This window comes from Lepidochelys olivacea (assembly GCF_965140295.1).
Source record: "Lepidochelys olivacea isolate rLepOli2 genome assembly, chromosome: 10".
Taxonomy (NCBI): domain Eukaryota; kingdom Metazoa; phylum Chordata; order Testudines; family Cheloniidae; genus Lepidochelys; species Lepidochelys olivacea.
This window is the reverse complement of record NC_140420.1, coordinates 195,897-218,325: the sequence shown is the minus strand read 5'-3', so window position 1 is coordinate 218,325 and position 22,429 is coordinate 195,897. Positions and strand designations below refer to the sequence as shown.

General features: G+C 44.9%; 2 protein-coding genes across 3 annotated transcripts in view; one reads left to right on the top strand and one right to left on the bottom strand.

The window, feature by feature from the left end:
* Nucleotides 1-8,599: 8,599 nt before the first annotated feature.
* Nucleotides 8,600-18,437, bottom strand: TSR3 (TSR3 ribosome maturation factor). 2 transcript variants are annotated; one of them, XM_084641274.1, is made up of 6 exons: nucleotides 18,302-18,437; nucleotides 17,179-17,395; nucleotides 13,963-14,156; nucleotides 10,942-11,115; nucleotides 8,913-8,976; nucleotides 8,600-8,835 (listed from the first exon to the last, which is right to left on the bottom strand). In XM_084641274.1, the coding sequence occupies exons 1-6, from the start codon at nucleotides 18,399-18,401 to the stop codon at nucleotides 8,673-8,675; spliced, it is 912 nt and encodes a 303-aa protein (XP_084497400.1). In that variant the 5' UTR covers nucleotides 18,402-18,437; the 3' UTR covers nucleotides 8,600-8,672. The 2 variants fall into 2 exon arrangements, with proteins under 2 accessions (XP_084497400.1, XP_084497401.1); XM_084641275.1 differs by having other exon boundaries at nucleotides 8,600-8,815.
* GNPTG (N-acetylglucosamine-1-phosphate transferase subunit gamma) overlaps nucleotides 18,400-22,429 on the top strand; it is a gene marked incomplete at its 5' end in the record, with an annotated part of 22,699 nt that continues 18,669 nt past the window's right edge. Inside the window, 2 exons of the mRNA XM_084641273.1 lie at nucleotides 18,400-18,562; nucleotides 18,736-18,790. Coding sequence (XP_084497399.1) covers nucleotides 18,400-18,562; nucleotides 18,736-18,790 — 218 coding nt within the window. The remainder of the gene's footprint in view (nucleotides 18,563-18,735; nucleotides 18,791-22,429) is intronic.

The following is a 22,429-nucleotide window of genomic DNA, read 5'->3' as shown; positions in this document are numbered from 1 at the left end:
GGTTGTTAATGTTGTGGAATTTCTGGAGGAAGCCAGAACATGGTAATTGTGGGTGGTCTTGTTATTGTTGTAAAAGATTTCTTTGAAGCAGAGTTCCCCCCCTCATGACTGTAGGGGTGTTAATGGGTCACTTCCCTTGATGGATTGTTGACATATGTTAACTGCTTATGCTAAACAATCTGGACCACCTTCTGTTTATCTGCGCCACTCTGAGAACATTTCCCAAACCTGAAGAAGAATTCTCTGTAAATTCAAAATCTTGTCTCATCAATAGAAATTGGTCTGAAATCAACAAGATGAAATTCTAGATTACCACAATGGATCCATGATCAGGAGAATGGAAATGCATCTGAAAGCACCTTTTGCCTCTTCCCTTAGCTGTGGCAATCCGTGCAGCCACAAGCACATAAGAATGGCCATACTGGAGCAGACGAATGGTCTTTCTAGCCCAGTATCCTGTCTACTGACAGTGGCCAGTGCCAGATGCTTCAGAAGGAATGAACAGGGAAAATAATCTGGCAGTCTGGGGTTAGGGGCACCCAGAGCATGTGGTTGCATCCCTGACCATCTTGGCTAATAGCCATTGATGGACCTATCCCCCAAGAACTTGTCTAATTCTTTTTTTGAACCCAGTTATAATTTTGGCCTTCACAATGTCCCCTGACAATGAGTTCCACAGATTGACTGACTGTTTTTTTTGTATGCAGAAGTACTTCCTTTCGTTTTAAACCTGGTACCTATAAATTTCATTGGATGACTCAGTTCTTGTGTTATCAGAAGGGGCAAATAACATTTTTTTCTCCACATCCTTCATGATTTTATAGATGTCTATCATATTCCCCCCCTTACCTGTCTCTTTTCCAAGCTGAACAGTCCGTCGTCTTAATCTCTCCTCAGATGGAATCTGTTCCATACCCCTAATCACTATTATTGCTTTTTTCTGTTCCATTTCCAATTCTAATATATCTTTTTTTGAGATGAGATGACCAGAACTGTATACAGTATTCAAGGTGTGAGCATACCATGGATTTATATAGTGGCATTGTGATATTCCTTGTCTTATTATCCATCCCTTTCCCAATGGTTCCTAACATTGTTAGCTTTTTTGACTGCCTCTGCACGTTAAGTGGATGTTGTCAGAGAACTGATGCCACAATCTTTCTTGTGATAACAGCTAATTTAGACCTCATCATTTTATATGTATAGTTGGGATTATGTTTTCCAATGTGCATTACTTTGCATTTATCAGCACTGAATTTCATCTGCCATTGTGTTGCCCAGTCACATGAGATTCCTTGGTAACGCTTTGCAGTCTGCTTTGGACTTAACTATCTTAAGTAATGTTATATCCTCTGCAACCTTTGCCAACTCACTGTTTACGTCTTTTTCCAGCTCATTTATGAATAGGTTTAACAGCACTGGTATCAGCACACATTCATGGAGGATACTACTGTTTACCTCTCCACCATGAAAAGTGACCATTTATTCCTACTATTTATTTCCTGTCTGTTAACCAGTTATTGATCTATGAGTGGCTCTTCCTTCTTATCCCATGATTGCTTACTTTGCTTAAAAGCCTTTGCTGAGAGACCTTGTCAAAAGATTTCTGAAAGTCCAAGTACACTATATCCACTAGATCATCCTTGTCCATGTTTGCTGATCTCCTCAAAGAATTTTTATAGATTGGTGAGGCATGATTTCTCTTTACAATAGCCATGTTGACTCTTCCTCAACATATCATGTTTCTCTGTGTATGATGATTTTGTTCTTTACTACAGTTTCAACCAATTTGCTTGGTACTGATTGAGGATTGCCTCCAGACCCTTTAAAAAAAAAAATTGGCGTTACATTAGCTATCCTCTAGTCATGTGGTACAGCTATGACCTTGGCTTTTTTGTTGATAAAAGTAACCTTTATATTTCCTATGAGAAGAGAGCCCTGAATTTCACAAGGAAGAATGTTCCTTCTTTTCTCCTGAAACCTGTTTTATTTTAGTTTCCTCTCCCTTTATTACAGTGCTTAATAGTTCTACTTTTAACACTGTATATATATATCCTGTTTTACATAATGAGAATGTCCTGGTTTGCATTTCTGAAGTGGTGGTGTTTTGTACAAGACATTGTGACCCACACAGATGATCTCAGTAGCTAAAACAAAACTATTATGTCAGACTGGCATTTTACTCAATGGCTGTTTCGACTTCCTACAGTCATCAGTGAGACCTTCAGATGGAATATTCAACACACTGCAGAGCCAGCTAGTGAGGCCTATGCTTAGGTAGATTTATTTTGCTTAGGCCAGGGATTCTCAGCCTTAGTGTGGACCACATCTTAATAGCCAACTCTCCTCCCAACTGTAATTGCTTAAGATCCCCGTGGCACCTAAAATTAAATGCTTTCAAGGAAAAGTGATACAGTAACAACTCGCTTAGAGTTGTCCCGGTTAACGTTGTTTCGTTGCTGATCAATGAGAGAACATGCTCATTTACAGTTGCGCAATGCTCCCTTATAACGTGGTGTGGCAGCAGCCTGCTTTGTCCACTGCTTGCAGGAAGAGCAGCCCGTTGAAGCTAGCTGGTGGGGGCTTGGAACCAGGGTGAACTGGCAGCCGCCCCATCAGCTTTCCGCTCCCCTAAATTCCTTGTGCTGCAGCTGCCCAGCAGCCTATCAATTGCCAGCAGTTCAGCTGTCCTTCCCCCCACTGCCATGTGCTGCTCCTGCCCTCTGCCTTGGAGCTGCTCCCAGGAGCCTCCTGCTGCTGTGCCGGGGGGGGGGGGGAGGGGAGAGAAGGGGGACTAATGTCAGGGTGTCCCCCTCCGTCCTGCACCTCACTTATCCCATCTCCACGGAGCAGGGGCAAAACACGACAGGGCTCAGGATGGAGGGAGTTTGCTGGCTCAGCTTGCTAATCTACTTAAAAAGGCAATGTACTTAAACTGGCGTCAGTATACTTAAAGGGGCAATGCACATCTCTCTCTCTCTCTCTCTCTCTCTCACACACACACAGGGTGTGTGTCTCTGCCATGCTGTCTCTATTTGTGCTGACATGTAGAGTGTGAGGCTACATTAACAACAATGGATTAACCCTTGAGGGCTCAGCCGAGTGCTAGTTCATCATTTAGCAGTAAGGCATTCCCTGAGAAATATCCCACCCTCTGATTTCAGTGAAACAGCTGTTTAAAAAACTTGTTTAATGTAAACATATCAATCCACCATAATGTGTAACATGCATGTTTTTATATTTGTATTTTACTTTTAATAAAATATAAAATCAGTTATGATCACACTGAGTAGAACAGTATGTTAATTTAAACTCTTGGGGGGGGGGAGGGGGAGGGGGTCTACTTACCATACCTAGGAGAAAAATACATCTGTCCCTTTGTAGCAGAGTTTCCACAGACCTTGGGTTTCTTGTGAAGCAAGTCCTAATTTTTCTTTCATTAGAAACTCAGAGAACAGCAGCCAGAGTTTAAGGCAGTTAAACCTTTACCTTTAATGAGAGCAGAATGTAGCACTGAGGGATATGTTTTATGACCCAGTGGAGAGGACAGTACATGCAGCATTACTAGTGAAAAGTGCAGGAGATTGATATCAGACTGAGTTAACTTCACATATAAGCAGCAAAAGCCTTGATGTGGTCTGAAGGCATTAAGTATGTCTTTGATGCAGTCAGTACTGTACAGTAATGTCCAAGAGAGTCTTTCCCTGCCCCCAAATACCTTTGCATATGGAATATGTTAAATATTGACTGTTGAAGGGGGTGATTAAATACAGTTTTTCAGGCTATCAAATATTTTTACACTAGATCTTAATTGCTCTGGTTCAGTATTATAGCACATTAAAGCTACCGTGTAACAGCTATGATTGTGTGTAAAGCAGGAATTCATGTTTATTGCTGGTCTCAAAACACCAACAGCCAACTTTAAGCAGTGTGTTCTCTTCAAAGGCTAAAGCAATCTTTTCCCCATCCTGTTCCCTGCCTTGCAGAGACTATGTATGCACACTCCCCCACTCTCCCATTCCTTTCCCTAAACATGGTCAAGGCTTTTATTCCCCCTACCTTCCTTGTGTCTCCTGGCTCTAGTGTACAGCAAGGTACTTGTTAGGCTCCCACTGCAATCCATCTCCAGCTGGGCACAACTTCAGGGTTTGCTCTGCTTTAGCATCACCACCTGGACCATTTTCATGACAGCTTAAATTACATTTCTAATGCTAGATATAATTCAGTGTGTCGTTACCATGTTTCCAAAGTTGTTGATGGTGGCCAGTTATAACAAATGCTGCTTGTATTCAATAATATCTAGTACCACAAAGTTACAATAAGGCCATTGCAGAGAAACTAAATGAATTCTTTGTAATGGTCTTCATGGCTGAGGATGTGAGGGAGATTCCCAAACCTGAGCCATTCTTTTTAGGTGACAGATCCGAGGAACTGTCCCAGATTGAGGTATCATTACAGGAGATTTTGGAACAAATTGATAAATTAAGTCACCAGGACCAGATGGTATTCACCTAAGTTCTGAAGGAACTCAAATGTGAAATTGCAGAACTACTATCATTTACATCAGCTTCTGTACCAGATGACTGGAGGATAGCTAATGTGATGCCAATTTTTAAAAAGGGCTCCAGAGGTGATCCTGGCAATTACAGGCCTGTAAGCCTGACTTCAGTACTGGGCAAACTGGTTGAAACTGTAATAAAGAACAATATTGCCAGACACGTAGATGAACGTAATTTGTTGAAGAGTCAACATGGTTTTAGTAAAGGGAAATCATGCCTCACCAATCTACTAGAATTCTTTGAGGGGGGTCAACAAGCATGTGGACCAAGGTGATCCAGTGGATATAGTGTACTTAGATTTTCAGAAAGCTTTTGACAAGGTCCCTCACCAAAGGCTCTTACGCAAAGTAAACTGCCACGGCATAAGAGGGAAGGTCCTCTCATGGATTGGCAACTGGTTAAAAGACAGGAAACAAAGGTAGGTATAAATGGTCAGTTTCAAGAATGGAGAGAGGTAAATAGTGGTGTCCCCTAGGGGTCTGTACTGGGACCAGTCCTATACAACGTGTTGATAAATGATCTGGAAAAGGGGTGTCATAAATATAAAGGGAAGGGTAAACCCCTTTAAAATCCCTCCTGGCCAGAGGAAAACTCCTCTCACCTGTAAAGGGTTAAGAAGCTAAAGGTAACCTTGCTGGCACCTGACCAAAATGACCAATGAGGAGACAAGATACTTTCAAAAGCTGGGAGGAGGGAGAGAAACAAAGGGTCTCTGTCTGTCTATATGCTGCTTTTGTCGGGGACAGAACAGGAATGGAGTCTTAGAACTTTTAGTAAGTAAACTAGCTAGTATGCATTAGATTATGATTTCTTTAAATGGCTGAGAAAAGAATTGGGCTGAATAGAATAACTATTTCTGTCTGTGTATCTTTTTTGTAACTTAAGGTTTTGCCTAGAGGGATTCTCTATGTTTTGAATCTAATTACCCTGTAAGGTATCTACCATCCTAATTTTACAGAGGGGATTTCTTTACTTCTATTTACTTCTATTTACTCCTATTTCTATTAAAAGTCATCTTGTAAGAAAACTGAATGCTTTTTCATTGTTCTCAGATCCAAGGGTTTGGGTCTGTGGTCACCTATGCAAATTGGTGAGGCTTTTTATCCAACATTTCTCTGGAAAAGGGGGGGTGCAAGTGTTGGGAGGATTGTTCATTGTTCTTAAGATCCAAGGGTCTGGGTCTGTAGTCACCTAGGCAAATGGGTGAGGCTTTTTACCAAACCTTGTCCAGGAAGTGGGGTGCAAGGTTTTGGGAAGTATTTGGGGGGAAAGACATTTCCCAACAGCTCTTCCCCAGTAACCAGTATTTGTTTGGTGGTGGTAGCGGCCAATCCAAGGACAAAGGGTGGAACATTTTGTACCTTGGGGAAGTTTTGACCTAAGCTGGTAGAGATAAGCTTAGGAGGTTTTCATGCAGGTCCCCACATCTGTACCCTAGCGTTCAGAGTGGGGGAGGAACATTGACAAGGGGTAAACAGTGAGGTGGCAAAATTTGCAGATGATAAAAAATTACTAAAGATAGTTAAGACCCAGGCAGACTGCGAAGAGCTACAAAAGGATCTCTCAAAACTGGGTGACTAGGCAACAAAATGGCAGATGAAATTTAATGTTGATAAATGCAAAGTAATGCACATTGTAAAGCATAATCCAACCTATACATATAAAATGATGGGAGTCTAAATTAGCTGTTACCACTCAAGAAAGAGATCTTGGAGTCATTCTGGATAGTTCCACTCGATGTGCAGCGGCAGTCAAAAAAGCAAACAGAAAGCTGGGAATAATTAAGAAAGGGATAGATAATAGGACAGAAAATATCATGTTGCCTCTGTATAAATCCATGGTACACCCACATCTTGAATACTATGTGCAGATGTGGTCGCCCCATCTCAAAAAAAGATATATTGGAATTGGAAAAGGTTCAGAAAAGGGCAACAAAAATGATTAGGGGTACAGAACGGCATCCATATGAGGAGTGATTTTTCAGCTTGGAAAAGAGATGGCTAAGGGGAGATATGATTGAGATCTATAAAATCATGGCTGGTGTAGAGAAAGTAGGTAAGTAAGTGTTTACTACTTCTCATAACACAAAAACTAGGGGTCACCCAATGAAATTAATAGACAGCAGGTTTAAAACAAATAAAAGGAAATATTTCTTCACAGAACACACAGTCAACCTGTGGAACTCCTTGCTAGAGGATCTTGTGAAGACCAAGTCCATAACAGGGTTCAAAAAAGAACTAGATAAATTTATGGATGATAAGTCCATCAGTGGCTATTAACCAGGATGGGCTTGAATGGTGGCCCTAGCCTCTGTTTGCCAAAAGCTGGGAATGGGCAACTAGGGATGGATCACTTGATGATTACCTGTTCTGTTCATTCCCTCTGGGGCACCTGGCACTGGCCACTGTTGGAAGACAGGATACTGGGCTAGATGGTCTGACCCAGTTGGGCCATTCTTATGTTCTTATTCTACCTTGTCACAGATTCACAGGGTCTGGCCTAGCCTGTAGCCAGTCCCTTAGGAGTGACACCTAAAGATCTACCAGTTCCACAGGGGCAGGCCCATAGAGTCCACAACTTTGAAACTGGACCTTTGTGCACCAGTGATCCCCATCTCGCTCTCTGTGGCTCCCTGCAGTGAATTTAACCAAACTAGATGCCTGCAGGAAGCTTGTTCCTATCCCTTCTGGTGAAATGTTCTATTTGCAACAACACCAAGCAGCCTTTCCAAAACAAGGTAACAATATATTAGTTACCTGGCATAAAGAATCTGAAAGTCCTTAGATCAGCATACAGAAGCAAAGTTTCAGACTGATTAAAGTCAGGGCCCCTTGGAGCCATGGTGCCTTAGGAACTCTCTTTGCTTTCTGTCTTTTTGTCTGAACCAGGTCAGAGCCCCATGTGCCTGAGTGCTCAAGCTCTTAACCCAGCCACCTGACCCCTTTTGCCTTTGTTCGCCAGCTCATGGCCTTTACTCTGTGCTTCCCTGAAGAGAAGCGTGTGTGGGAAATCTCCTCTCTCTTGTCTGTTGGTTGCCAAGTGTGAATGTCCCAGCCCTGGGGCTTCCATTGTCTCATCTGGATCCACTATTCACCTCATTCCTTCCCTTTATACTCAGTACACAGCAATGCAAAGCCTCGAGGGAGGCTGAGGTGCACACAGGAATCAGAAATATTACCAAAATCCCCATATTCATCACACAATCCTAATATATGTCATACAAAGTAAATAATGCTTTTTCAGCAAGATGTGTGCCAGCTACAAAGTACTACTGTTTAGAGATGAGAAATCCCTGAAAGCCATCCTGCTTTAAAGAGCAGAGAAGCAATATCTGAACCAGTTTTCTTTCATGTTCCTTTGTTCCTCCTTGGGCCACTGATGTTTAAGGGATTCTGTCACTGCATGCCCTGTAACCTTGGGTTCCTTAATGCTATGCCACTATGGCTCAAAACCCTGACACCACTAGCCAGCATAAGAATCTCAACCTGGCTTCCAGCAGCCTAGTTACTTCTTGCAAGGTGACCCCAACAGCGTTTTGAGTCCCAAGTCTCTCAAAATCTGTTTAGGCCAAGTCCTTAATTACCAGATACTTGGACTACTCCCCTCTGCTCTATCACCCCCAAAGAGTGAAACCAGCTCTCCATGTTATCAATTCACGTTTGGACTTATACTCTACACAGTGTGCACGACAGACCTGCTTGGGGTAAAAACTGTTGATGCGCATTAACAGTTCACTAATGTGGTTTAGTTTAGTCCCCTTACAAAGGAATTATTAATGTGCATCAGCAGTATGCACATGGACAGTTTGGCTGCAGCAGACTATTGGAGGGTAGATTCATACCCCAGCATGCCATGAACTAATGTGCAGATAACCCTTGACATAAAGGCTTCAGCTAGAGAGATATATGCAGGCAGACCCCTGTGCCTCCTTGTTGTCCTGCTGAAGTCAATGGAGTAGGCACAGTGGTCCCCCACAAAAACCCAGTTGCAGGAGTGGAGCCCAAGTCATTTCACTGTTCATGGAAAAAGTCTTGACAACATTTTTAAATTTTCCTTTCAATTATATTCGTGGTTTCTTTACACAAATTTTCAAAACTCACTTTTATAAATTCTTTAATCTCTTAGTCTTGTTTTAACTCCCTTCCAAATAACTGGTTTATTGGCTGTTTGTGCAGCAAACTTTTCACTGTCATCTTCTGTACTATCATCATCATCATCATCACCACCACTGTCACTGCCATCCTCTTCACCAGAATCTTCATCATGTTGTGCCATTCTGAAAATAAGAAGTTTTTCTCAGAGGTATAAAAGCAAAAGAACTTTCTGAAAGGAGAATGAAAACAAAGTAATTACCCTATGGAGCTGATTGGTCTGTTAGGATTTGAAAATTCTTTTCCTGAGTCAACATCAAATGGATCTGAAAAAAAAACATTACATCTGGTAAGTGTTAAGTTTAAGATTCTTTCTTCACTCAGAGAGGAAAATTAAAGGGATTCTACTGACTAAGCCAACATTTGGCTCTATATGAGGAAATCCAGTGAAGCACTGCTGTTCATCTTGACACTTTGAAAACCAGGCCCCTTCCCTTTAAGGCATCTCCAGTTGAGTGCCCAAAAAATTGAAGCACTTAAAATCACTAGTCACGTCTGAAAATGTTGGCCCGAAGCTCCACCTCATTGACAGCTGTATCCATAACCTAAGTGAAAGCAGATACTTTAAGAAAAGCTCACAACAAATTGCCTTTAGTCAAGCTGTGGAATGTGTCAGTTTTGGCTTGAGAAAAACAGATATAAATTAAAGTAAAACTGACTCCTTTACAGTGCAATAAAGTATACATTTCCCAGGGACCTTTAAGGTTGATTGTAGTAAGTAGAGGGGAGGCTTATATTAAGTCTCCCTGTAATACAGCCTCCTCTGTACAGTTGTCGGTTGCTATACAGGTGAGTATACATACACAGCCTCTGCAAATCATAAATAGCTTTTGATAAAAGTGTTGGAGAGGGGCTCCTGACAGGAGGGAAGATGATTTTGAGTAAATGAGTCTGAACTTGGCCTCACCTCAGAGTGGACCAGAAATCAACCCAAGTCTCATCATCAGAAATTCCAGCTGACACTTCCATCTGGAAATCAGTGAGTTTCCAAAAGGTTAAGAGTCTGAGTAGACCCGAGCCCAGTCTTAAGAGTGGGAGAATTGCAGAATTCCATCTCAGAAGTGGTAAAGGCACAAAGCCTGACAACCAAGGCTGTAGTCTGAAGGACCAGAAAGGAGACAAGTGCAGCTAGCCCTGTGACTGTGACAGAGGCCATCTAGTCCGCCTGCCTTTCTGAAGGACCAGAATAGCCTTGTTCCTTCGGATCTACTCAGGTGAGTTTAGGGATTCTTTTTCTAAATGTTTCAAGTAACTGGGTTTCCACTTCCCTAGGGAGACTATTCTATTCCATAAACTAATATACTCCAGGGACAAGAAGATGTCTGTTATTCAGCTTAACTTTTCATTCAGTTTCATCCCCTTAGCCAAGACACCAGGGGCTGGCTGCCTGCCCTCCCCCTCAGAATGTGGATGAGATGCACCCGCCACCTCCCACCTTTGTGGGGAGAAGTTACTGGCAAAGCCAGGACACCATGGTTGCAGGCTTGGGTCATGTGAACTGTCAGCGCATTGTTAGCCTAGGGAGGGGCACGGGACTTATGCACCCAGAGCAGGGAGGGGAAGTGACAGTGGCTAAGAACTGCGGCCTTCACACACACTTGGGCAGTTTGTGTTGGGATTTTTTTGTGTGCCTCCTGCAATGAAGTGCTTTCCCATGAGCAAGGGGGAGTGAGAGGGGAGACAGAACATGCAGGCTGAAAAACCACTGAAGGAGCCTGAACACGGGAAACTGGCAGCAGCTGTGAGACATGGAAACTGGGAAGGAATTGTACTATACTTTTAGTACGTTACTTTTGACTGACTACATCTGTCTGGATTTTTTAGATAGCATTTCAGGCAGGGACTTTCAATCTTCTATTCTGTCTGTACAGTGCCCACAAAACTGGGGGCCCGATGCCTGGCTGGGACCTTTAGGAACTGCCACAATACAAACATGAATCTAGTTTTAAATTTCTGCCAATATTTCTCCTCTCTAGGTCTTCTCATATTTATCAGTCCTCAGTGTTGAAACTTCCCAGTTCAGCACTTGTAAATGTAACAAGTGAGCTGTTTACCTTCTTTCTTCTTTAATTCCCTGAAAACATCCTTTATAAAACTAATCAGGGCAGCCACTCTGTTGGTAAATTTATGTCCATGTAATGCCTACTGAGATCTTTTTTCATCTTTAGTAACAGAGCATTTGGAATTGTTAGGAAACCACATGGAAAGGTCACTCAAAGGGAGGCTTTTACCTATATCTTCAGTTTCTCTTTCTTGTGCACTTGCTAAAAATTCCTTTTCAACTTTCAGCACCTCCTCCTGGCAATGGCAGGCCGCATATTTCTCCAAGAGATTTTTGTTCAATTCAAGAAACACTTTTCCCCATTTAAACTTTCTCAGAAGAATGGTGGCTAGATCAGAGAACCCTAAAATAGAAAACAAATATGACCAGCTTCTCTTCAAACATGGGACTCATAACAAAAAAAGCTTACAGCTGCCTTGATATTCAATCAGCATAAGTTCAATGCATAGCATCTGTCACTAAAACAGTGATACATGAGACATTTGTCAGCATCTTTGAATGTTTTGGAATCTAGGTCTGGAAACAGGAGACTTAACTTGAGTGCCTCAAGTGAATCCAGGAGAAATCCACTGCGTTCTAGTTAATCAGTCTCCTGAATGTGGAAATATAAAATGTTGTACAGTACTGTGTAAACAAAAGGTAGCTCTCTATGCAGCAGTCAATCAGCCAAAGTCTACTGTTAACCCACTTCCAAGCCCTCAGAGTGGAAAGTGTGGGTCTATGATGGTTTCAGTCTTCCTTCTCTAACAGGACTCAGAGTGGCGATGGACAACTGTTCCTTGACCACCTTGAGAACTTGAGACATATCACAGGCTCTGCTGACAATATGTGATGACCACCAGCTCTATCTCCTCCCCAGCAGATGCACCAAACCTCATCCCAAACATGTCCCAATACCTTCCAGAGATTAGCAGGAGGAGGATGTGCAGCTGGCTCGAACTAAACCCATTCAGGACTGATGTGTTGCTGATGTGAAATGGAAACATATCAAAGAGCAGCCAAGACTTGGCACTCACTATCAGAGCATCTGCCACCCACTTGTTAAGGAGGTACAAATCTCCTCTGGTTACTAGTAGACTACACTTGATATCTAGCAATAATAGTAAGCATCTTCTACCTCTAGCTTGCCAGGATACTGCACCTCTTCTTTTGGAATGAGGATCTGGCCACAAAAAATGACATGTCACCTCCACAGTGGACCTTTTAAACTTACTGTATCTGGGGCTAAAGATGCAGGCAACATGGAAAATCCAGTCTGTGCAGAATAAAGTGACCAGCTCCTTAGCAGGAAAATACAATGAACACATCAAAGATGCCCACTGGCTCTCTGTAGCAAAGAGGCATGGCCTCCCTCAAATTGACAGTGAGGGAGGGCCAGATGCCCCCTGATGGGCAGAGCCAGGAAAATCATGCCTGCCATGCCAGAAGCAGAGGGGCAAGGCAGGAGCAGGACCTATAAAAGGCGGGCCTTGTAGCTCAGTTGGGTGGAAGCCACTGAGGGAGGCAAATGCTTCTACCTTGCTGCTGGAGCCAGAGCCTGCTGTGGGCTTTCGCTGGCCCAAGGATTCATCCGAACTGCCCAAGCTACCAGACATGCCCGATGCTGAGGAGCAGCTGGGATTACTGCTTGCAGCGTACCCAGGGGAGACAGAGGACAATCCAGAGATCCAGGTACACCCCAAGGGAAGGGTAGGAAATGGCCCAGGGACAGCCGACTATGGTCTGGCTGGGTCGCTGCCTGAGTCTGGTTCAGCATGTTGTGGCTGGATCCCTGCTGACTCAGTGGCAGAACCCTCTGCCATTGTTAGGGCCCTGGGCTATGATGTGGTGGAGTCAGGTGGACCCGTGTGACCCTACCCTCTGCCACCCCACCTTTGGCCAGGAGGCCTATGGGAGTCTACCACTGGCCTGGGTCCCCCTAGACTGTTGGGTTCTTACCCCTGTCTGAGAGGGCTGGAGCCCTAGATGGCTGGTACCCTGCCCTGCTTGTGGGCTGCGGTCCCCAGATTATTCAGTGGTCTGCCCTTCCTGAGGGTTGGCGCCCTAGACTGTGCTTGGTACCCCGCCCTGTCTGAGGGCCTGGGTTCCCACACTATACCTGGCTTTACCCTACCTGAGGGTTGGGCTTTAGACTCTTTGGTGCCCTGCCCTACCTGAGCGCTTGGGCCCCAATCACTCGCTGCTCTACACCACTGGAGGGATCGAGCCCAGAGACCGCTAACTTCCCCCTTGTCTTAGATTGTTATTCCAGCAAAGAGGCATGGCTTCCCTCAGAGACTGACAGCGAGGGAGGTCCACACATGCCTACACTCTCAGTAGCGCCAATTTGAGGCCCTAGTTTTAATCTTCAAGGTCCACAATGGGTGGGGGCCCAGCTGCAGCCAAGACTCCTATTCCAACACAACAAGAGCTGGTTTAAATTTTTCAGAACCAACCAATGAAGGTTTTCAATACCATGGAACCCCATTTATCCAATCTAATTGGGAGCAGGGCCAAATCCGATAATAAAAAATTAGACTAATCTGGAGAATGGGCACAGAGCTTTAGCTCTGGCTGGCAGAGCTTCTGCTGTCAGCTCTGGCTTCAACTGGAACCTCTGAGCCCCACCACTTGGGTGGTCAGCCCTGGTTTGGGTAATAGGGACAGCCAGATAATGGAGGCTTGGATAAATGGGGTTCTACTGTAACTTCATTAGGAAATATTGAAGCTTTTCTCAAATCAGCTCTGTTTATGATCCCCTGAAACAACTCTACTCCTTCTAGCTAAGAGAAAAGCCTTCAAGAGTTAAAGATAGGGTATTCTCACTGATGATCGGCCGCATGCCCAACTGGAGAAGATAAGACTGAGCCTGAGTAACTGTATTCAGAGCACAATGGAAGTGAAGTAACCAAAGACAAGGCATTACATGTGTGGATACTAGTAATGGTATACAAAGTGGTCAAACCTAGAAGTAAAGAGCAGAATCCATAATGGACCACTCCAGAACTTGCTGTATTTATTTAGTGCTTGATAGTGCAGGGTTGGATGCTCAAGAATCTTTTAAGATATGACAGATACAGACCTTGAGCAAAACATTCTCTACATCTGTCCACTGAACAAGATGTTGATCAAAAAATTACTTAAAAGAAAACTACAATAACGAACACACAGTCCTGATTTTTTTCACATTAGCTCCACATTATAGCCTTACCAACAATACAGAAAGTAGCAGCTAAAGCTTCCACGCAGGACAGCTTGCACGGTCGGCCGTAGTTTACAGGATTTGCTGCCACCAAGTAAGGCAACAGTCGGAGACAGCCTCCCCTCATTTTACTAAATGGTGTTTCTTCCAACTTGGCCCACGAGCAATCTATGACTGCAACTCCATTCTGAGCTACAACCTGTCTGAAAAACAAACTTTATTGTAGTTGGGCATCTAATATCTCATTTTAAATGTTTAGTTCTTTGGATTAAGGCTGGTACTGTGTACAAGAACTACCCCCCCCCCCAAAGTGCAAACAAGCAATTTTTCATACGTGTGTTAACTGACTTGCCAAAACACTCCAAGTATATGGCAGAGCTAGGAACATAGAGTTCAGCTCTTCTTAGTGCGTGTGCCTTCACCACAAAACCATCTTTTCATTGTGAAAGAATGGACCTTTTTCAAGCTCCACAAGATACCATCACTTCTACAGTGTCAAGTCTCCCGAGAATAAGTGCTCTAGTTAGCAGGAATTTGATTATTTTCTTACTTGATTCATGGAACACACCTTCACAGATAAAGAGAAACTGATCACAGAACTAAAAATTAATGGTAACTTAGGTACAAGTCATCATGACAATCACAATGTGCAAGCAGAGTAAAGTTCAGACCAGTGATATATATTGCTGGTGCTTTAAAAGGGCCAATTTCACAAAGCTGAAAACAGTTGAGCCAAATCAGTTGGGAAGAAGAATTTAATCAGAAAAATGTGACTGATAATTGGGAATTGTTTAAGAACACCTTACCAGATGCCCCAAAAGCCACAATCAAAGAAAAAAGTTGTACTGATTAAAAACCAACAATCTGGTTGTGTGTGAAAATGGAGGCATCTATAAAAAAAACAAACAAAAAAAACATACATGGAAGTCAGAAGGTAGGAATTGTAGAAAATTGACCAGCGAAGCGAAGGGACACAAGGATAAATCTATGGTCAGCTCAGTTCAGGACAATATGTTTAAGTATTAGGAACAAAAAAAGTCTTAATGGTACTGGTCCATTACTAGATTAAAAATGGCAGAATTATCAATACTAATGCATAAAGGAAGAAGTGTTCAGTAAATATTCTGTATTTTGGAAAAACAGATGATGTAGATATATGACAAGTCTCGTTCCATTCCACTAGCATCTCAGGAAGATATGAAACAGCAGCTATTAAAGTTAAATATTTTTAAATCAGCACCCAAGAATTTTAAAAAAGAGCTGATAAGGATCTCTCTGGACCACTAATATTGATTTTCAGTGCATCTTAGAACACCGAGCAAGTTTCAGAAGACTGGAAGAAAGTTAATATGGTGTCAATATTTAAAAAGGGTAGATAGGATTTCAATTGAACTTTGATCCCAGGCAATATAATGGAACAGCTGATATGGGACTGAATTACTGGAGAATTAAAAGAGGTTAATAGAATTAATGCTACTCAAGATGGGTTTATGAAAAATAGATCCTGTCAAACTAATTTTCATATCCTTTTGATGAGATTACAAGTTTGGTTGATAAAAGTAATACTGGTGTTGTACTATACTTAGCATTCTGTAAAGCATTTAACTTGGTACTGCATGACATTTTGATTAAAAGTCTAAAAAGGTATAAAATTAACATGGTACAGATTAAATGGATTAAAACTGGGTAGCTAATAGGTCCCAAGGTAACAGTAAATGGGGAATCATCATCGAGTGGGTGGGTTTCTATGGGGGTCCCTTGGGGATCAATTTTTTGCCCTACACTATGTGACATTTTTTTTAATGACCTGGAAGAAAACAAAATAATTAATGAAGAAGTTTACAGATGATAAATTTGGGGAGTTGTAAATAATGAAGAGGGCAGGTCACTGATTCAGAACAATCTGGATTGCTTGGTAAAATGGGTGCATGCAAAGTATGTGTTTTAATTTGGGTAAATGTAAACAGCTAGAAACTGTAAGCCATACTTACAGGATGAGGGACTCTATCCTGGGAAGCAGAGACTCTGAAAAAGATTTAGGGTTGGTGGTGGATAATCAGCTGACCATGAGCTCTGACTGCAATGCTGTGGCCAAAAAGACTAATGCAAGCCTTGGATCCATAAACAGGGGCATCTCACGTGGGAGTAGAGATGTTTATTCACCTCTTTATTTGTCACTGGTGTAACCGTTGCTGAGATCATGTATGCCGTTCTCATGTCCATAATTCAAGAAGGATGTTTATAAATTGGAGAGGAGTGAGACAGGAGCCACAAGAATGATTAGTAGACTCCAGGAGCTTAATATATTTAGCTTAACAAAGAGAAGGTTAAGGGGTGACTTGATCACCTGCAGCTATAAGTACCTACAGAAGGAACACATTTAATAATGGGCTCTTCAGTCACCAGTGAGACAGGTGTAACAATCAAGCAGATGAAAGCTGAAGCTAATCAAATTCAGACTGGAAATAAGGCATACATTTTTATCATTGGAACAGTTTACCAAGGATTTTGGTGGATTCTCCCTCACTGACAATTTTTAAATCAAGATTTGATGTTCTAAAAGATCTACTCTAGGAATTATTTTGGAAGTTCTATGGACTGTGTTATACAGGAGGCTAGTCTGGATGATCAGAATGTTCCCTTCTGGTCTTGAAATTTATGCACAGGACTGGACTAGATGAGCTCTCAAAGTCCCTTCCAGTCCTGTGATTCTATGACTTTCTGAAATTTGAAGCCTGGATTTCATAGTTGGCAGTTTAAAAAAAAAAAAAAAAGCTACCATGAACTGGGCACTTTAGATATGGAATCACTAGGAAACACTAGTTGTGGGCCTCATAATATTAACCACACTTTACTGTATCAAATATTGATTTAAAAATAAATAAATAAATAAATAGATAAAAAGCAGTAATCTGACCCATTATCAGCATCTCTGCATAATCCTGGGGCCTGTTAAAGAAAAAGGAAGCTACTTTCCATGCATAATTAACTATATTAACGGAATAGGTAAGGCAAGATACCCCCATGTTACCATTTTTGTTGACAATCAAATAATGAAACGTCTTCCTTAGATCAGCTAACAGTACATTTGTTAACATCGGCACAGAATGAACACCAGCACCTCTCTATGAAAACTCATAATACAGCAAGAAGTAAATAAGCATGTGATAGTGGATTTGTACCTAAGAAATAACACTCTAGGACTGCAATTCACATGGAACCTACTTGTCAGCTGCAGAGACATACTGAGTTGCCATAGGACTGAGGATGAGCCCCGGGAATCTCTGATTGAGACGCAGGTTTCGGAGCAGGCCTTTGCGAGCCAATTTCCTCCCCGTGCATTTCTTGGGATCGCAGTGTCCCAGCTCCCACATGGCAAGAGGGCATGGGAATCTCACCTCTGCAGCATCCCCCTCTCCAGCGCCATCCTGCTGAACGCAGGCTGCAAACACAGAGCAGAGCTCAGCCTTCTCCTCAGAGGCCCAAAGACGATAGAGGGAGTGGGGCTTGGCAGCGGCTTCCCCACCCCCGCCGCAGGAGGAGCTCAGCAGCAGCTAGAGCTGTCAACCCTGTTTCTCCAGGAGTCTCCCAGAATCGGGCTCTATCTTCCGGAGGCTACTGAAGCCAAACCGGGAGATTTTAGGCTGCTGAAAGTCCAGCAGCACAGCAGAGCAAAGGCAAGCTCCCTGCCCGCCTGGCCCCTCGTGGCAGCGGCCAGCAGGTCCCTACGGCCCCTGGGGAGGTCTAGGGCGTCTCCGCGCACTGCCCCTGCTCCTAGCGCCGACTCTGCAGCTTCCATTGGCTGGGAACTGTGGCCACTGGGAGCTGCAGGGGCAGTGCCTGCAGGCAGTGGCAGCTCGCAGAGGCCCCTGCCCAGAGGCCCCAGGGAGTTGCTGGCTGCTTCGGGGAGCCTGCCTTGACCCCGCTGTGCCACGGACCAGGAGCCGCCTAAGACACCCCTCACGCATCCCAGCCCGCAGAGCACCCAGCCTCCCTCCCAGAGCGCGCCCCCTGCCCCTCAGCCCCCTGCCCCAGGCTCAGCCTGGAGCCCCCTCCCACACGCCAACCCCCTTGGCCCCAGCCCAGAGCCGGCGCCCAGCCGCCTGCTGCAGCCCCATGAGCAGGGGCCGGGCAGGGGCAGCAACGGCCGGCGGGGGCCGCGGGCCGCTGGGTCTGTGCCATGAGGCGGTGGGGAGCTAGGCGGCGGCCTGTACCGCTGGGGCTCGGCGTCTCCTGTTCCCCGATCACCGGGGCGTGGGCGGAGGCCTGCGGCGTCTCCCCCGCCCCCGGCGAGCGGGGCGGGCAGGTCCGTGGGGCAAAGGGGGCGGAAGCCGCGGGGTCCGGGCACCTGCCAGCGCCGCCTGCGCGTCCGCCGCGAAGGTCTCCAGGGACTTGGGCGCGCGCCGGGCGCGTCCCTCCGGGCGGCGAAACGGCTTTTTCCTGCCCATGGCTGGCGGGGCGCCCGCACCTCGGCCGCCGCCGGGCCTGGCCGACCGGACCGGACCAGACCGGAAGGCGCCGCGCCGCGCGGTTCCCCGGGAGGCGTTTCCGCTTCCGGGAGCAATGGCGGCCTGGGCGCTGCTGCTCGCGCTGCTGAGCGCGGGGTTCGGTGAGCGCCACGGGGAAGGGAGGGAGCCCACGAACGCGGGTGGTGCGGAGTGGGGGCGGAACCGGGCCCCCGCCAGCCAGCGCCGCCGCCCGGGAGGCCCCCTCCCCCAACACGCCCGCAGCGGGTCCCCAGCTTCCCCCCACTGACCGTGCCCTCTCCGCTCTTTCTTATAGGTCTCTCTACGTCAGCTGGTAAAATGAAAATCGTGGAGGAGCCGAACACCTTTGGGTGCGTGGCCCTGGTACTTCCCCGTGCTGAACTTTTCTTGTTACTGACAGCAATTTGCTAACCCTCTGCGTCCGCCGGGCACGTTTACTTCTATCCCAGACATGAAGTTTGGCAGTGATGATCCTCATCTTCCTGTCAACCTCCTTGGCCTGTGGTTTGCACCCTGAGCAAACTTGTCTTACAGCAAAAAACATAAAAATAAAAATGTGTTTTTACACCAAGAGAGCTCTTTCAGTGTAAAATCCTAGTGGAAATGAGGCAAAGGTAGTTTGTACTTTCATGTGGCAAGTTGAAAAAACTGCTCCCTCATATGGGGTTTATCTTGACTAGCTGCATCAAGGTTAAAACTACAGTGCCTTGCCTCCACAAGGATTTTACACTAAAGTAATTATCTTGATGTAAAATCACACTCTTTTTTGCTGTGAGGATCTAACCACAGCCCTGCTCTCTGTGATCAAGTGAGTGCCACACACAGAACTACCCGCCTCCAAGTCACAAGTTCAGATCTAGGGACTGTCACCTGGGGTATTTCAGATGGCACCTGTAGGTGATGCTGTTGCTCAGGCAGCTGGTTTTAAGAATTAAAGCCAAATCTAATTAGAACCAAAGTTGAATCCAGAATGCTCAGCATCGGTTAGATTGGAAAGTAATGCATAGCGTTCTAGGAATGAGGATGGGGCTATTACCTGTGAGATGGACCTTGTGCCAATGGGTAATGAGACAAATTGAGTCCATTCCTTGAGATGTCTAAAGCTTTCCTAAAGGAGGGCAGGATGCAGTAGACCAGGTTCTCTCTAAGAAGTGGCTGTTTGGCCCTTTTATGTAAGAAACCATGTTCTGACATTGCCAATGTATTGCTATGTCTTCAACTTGCCGTGTTTGGGGAAACGTGAAAAGGTCATGGTGAGGTAACTGGCATCATCTGGAGTCCCTAGATTTCTTTTATCTTTCAGTCTGGTTTCAGGTCTGATGACACAGAAATGGCTCTGGTCTTTTGGCTTGGTGATTTGTCCCAGTGTGATTGGGTGTCCAGGTTGATGATTTTAGGTGCTACCATGTATTCTACTTAGGTGTGAGAGTGTCTTGTGCTCATAGCTCCTCCCCTGGCTATCTGAGGCAGTACTGCCTCAACCCCCTTGCATCTGATGAAGTGAGCTGTAGCTCACGAAAGCTCATGCTCAAATAAATTGGTTAGTCTCTGAGGTGCCACAAGTACTCCTTTTCTTTCAACCCCCTTCAGTTTCTTCTTACTGCCTAGGGCTGGAGTCAGAGCTCTCTGTGGTTCCTAACCTCACAATCTCTATTTCTTAGTGACTTTTAAAATTGTATATACAGTGGACCCTCGCTAGAACACGTGCCTATATAGTGTGAATTCGCATATAATGCGGTTGCAGCCATGGATCCCAAATTTAATTAATTGCAATTCATTTTAATGCGGTCCCCGTTATAATGCGATACAGTGCATGGATCCCAAATTCCGCGTTCTAGCGAGGGTCCAGTGTAATTAATTAGTACTCTTAGTATCGTGCTAGTTAGATTTAGTGTTAGTTAGCTTTTATTTAAGTATTTCTGTGGTGATGCCCTCACCAGGGATTAAGCATTATCTGTTTTGTGGGGGAGCAATCCCAACAACAGTCCCCACATGCATGCTTGCTATGTTTGGGCAAAGTCCACTTCAAGGAGTGGTATTCAATTTCCAAATAGTGCACAAAATGCCGCTTAGATGGCAAGGGATCTTCATCTAAACCAGCACCTGCTGGGGACAGGTTGGGTTGCTTTCACAAGGCTTGGGGCTCGATCACCACTGACAGCTGGATCCTAAGCAGCGTCAGATCAGGCTATGCCATTCATTCCTTTCCATCCCTTCCTCCCACCCTGCTTCCCTGTCCTTCTTCAGGAACCCCTTTCACAAGATACTGCTCCTCAAGCAGGTTCACTCTCTACTGGCTTTGGGAGCAGTGGAGGAGGTTCCATTGGAACACCGGGCTCAGGTACTTTTTGGTGCCCAAATCCAAGGTAGGGGTAAGATCCAGTCTTGACTTTCACAGCCTCACCAAATGTATCAGATACACAATATTCTGAATGGTCAAATCTATTGACTATTCTCCCCACATGGTCTCAGAACAAGTGGTTTGCTGCTCTGGATCTTTAGGACACGTACTTTTGGTTGGGAATTTTGCTGAGCCACAGAAAATTCCTTCGATGCATCATGGCAGAGTGCCATTTTCAGTACACTTCCTTTTGGCCTCTCTTTTGCCTCTCAGGTTTTTACCAATTGGATGGTCTTGGTCACATCTCCCTGTATTTGGATGACTGATTACTGAGGGGCAGCTCCAGAGAGACAGTCCTTTCTCACATCAACACTACACTATGCTTGCTCAACCATTTGGATCTCATCCTAAACAGCGGGAAAGTCAACTTTGGTTCCCCCTCATAAAATTGAGTTTATTGAAGCCCCAACAGAATCTGAGTTCAAGAGCATCTTTGCTGACTGACCATTTTCAGGCGATTTGCTACCTTTGCCTCAGTCTGCAGTTGCAGCCTTCGATGACAATTTGGATATGCCTGAGGCTCTTGGGCCATATGTCCACTTGTATGTAAGTGGTATAGTTTGCAAGGCTGTGGCTTCACTCCCTTCAAATATGGCTCTGGACAGTTTACTGTCTGACTCTTCACCTCTTGGACAAATAGGTCCATCTCCCTCCATTGCTCCTAGACTCCTTGCAGTGGTGGACACTTCTGGAGAATGTTTGTCAGGGTGTTCCCTTTGTCTGGCCATAACCAACCAGTGCCTCCCCGATGGTCTGGGGAGCACATCTGGGGTCCGTGAAAGTTCAGGGTCTGTGGCTGGAGCAGGGGCCCCACTTCATATCAACGTGTTGGAACTTCGGGCCATTTATAATGCGTGTCATGCTTTTCTGGACCATACTGGGTTCAGTGGTTCACATACTTACCAACAATACCACCATATTGTATTATGTGAACAGGCAAGGGAGAGCATTCCGTGTTGAGGAGCATATTCCTCCCATAGCTGATCACTTGCCCGGGGTCCAGAATCATCTCGCAAACCATCTCAGCAGGAATTTTTCCCATAGTCGCGAGTGGTCCATGAAGACAAAGGCCTCTGGGTCATCTTTGCAGCTTGGGGCATTCTGAAGAACTTGGAGTACTTGCTTCACCTTCAGTTGTCAGACCTTGTGCGTAGCTCATTGAGAGTGCATCTGGCAGTGATGTCAGCATTTCATTCCCCCATTCAGGGAAGATCAGTCTTCTCCAATGCCATGGTAGCAAGATTCTTAAAAGGGCTTCTTCATCTCCATCATCTTGTCTGAGAGCCGGTTTCTCTGTGGGACCTTAACATGGTCTTAGTGACTTTGATAGGACCTCCATTTGAGCCCCTGGCATCTTGTTCATTTCAACTTTTGTGTCATAAGACTGCATTCCTGGTCGTGATAATCTACAAGGAGAGTCTGTGAGTTCCAGGCTCTGATGTCAGAGCCCCTTTATACACAGGTTTCAGAGTAACAGCCGTGTTAGTCTGTATTCGCAAAAAGAAAAGGAGTACTTGTGGCACCTTAGAGATTAACCAATTTATTTGAGCATATTTATTACAGCTGTAGCTCACGAAAGCTTATGCTC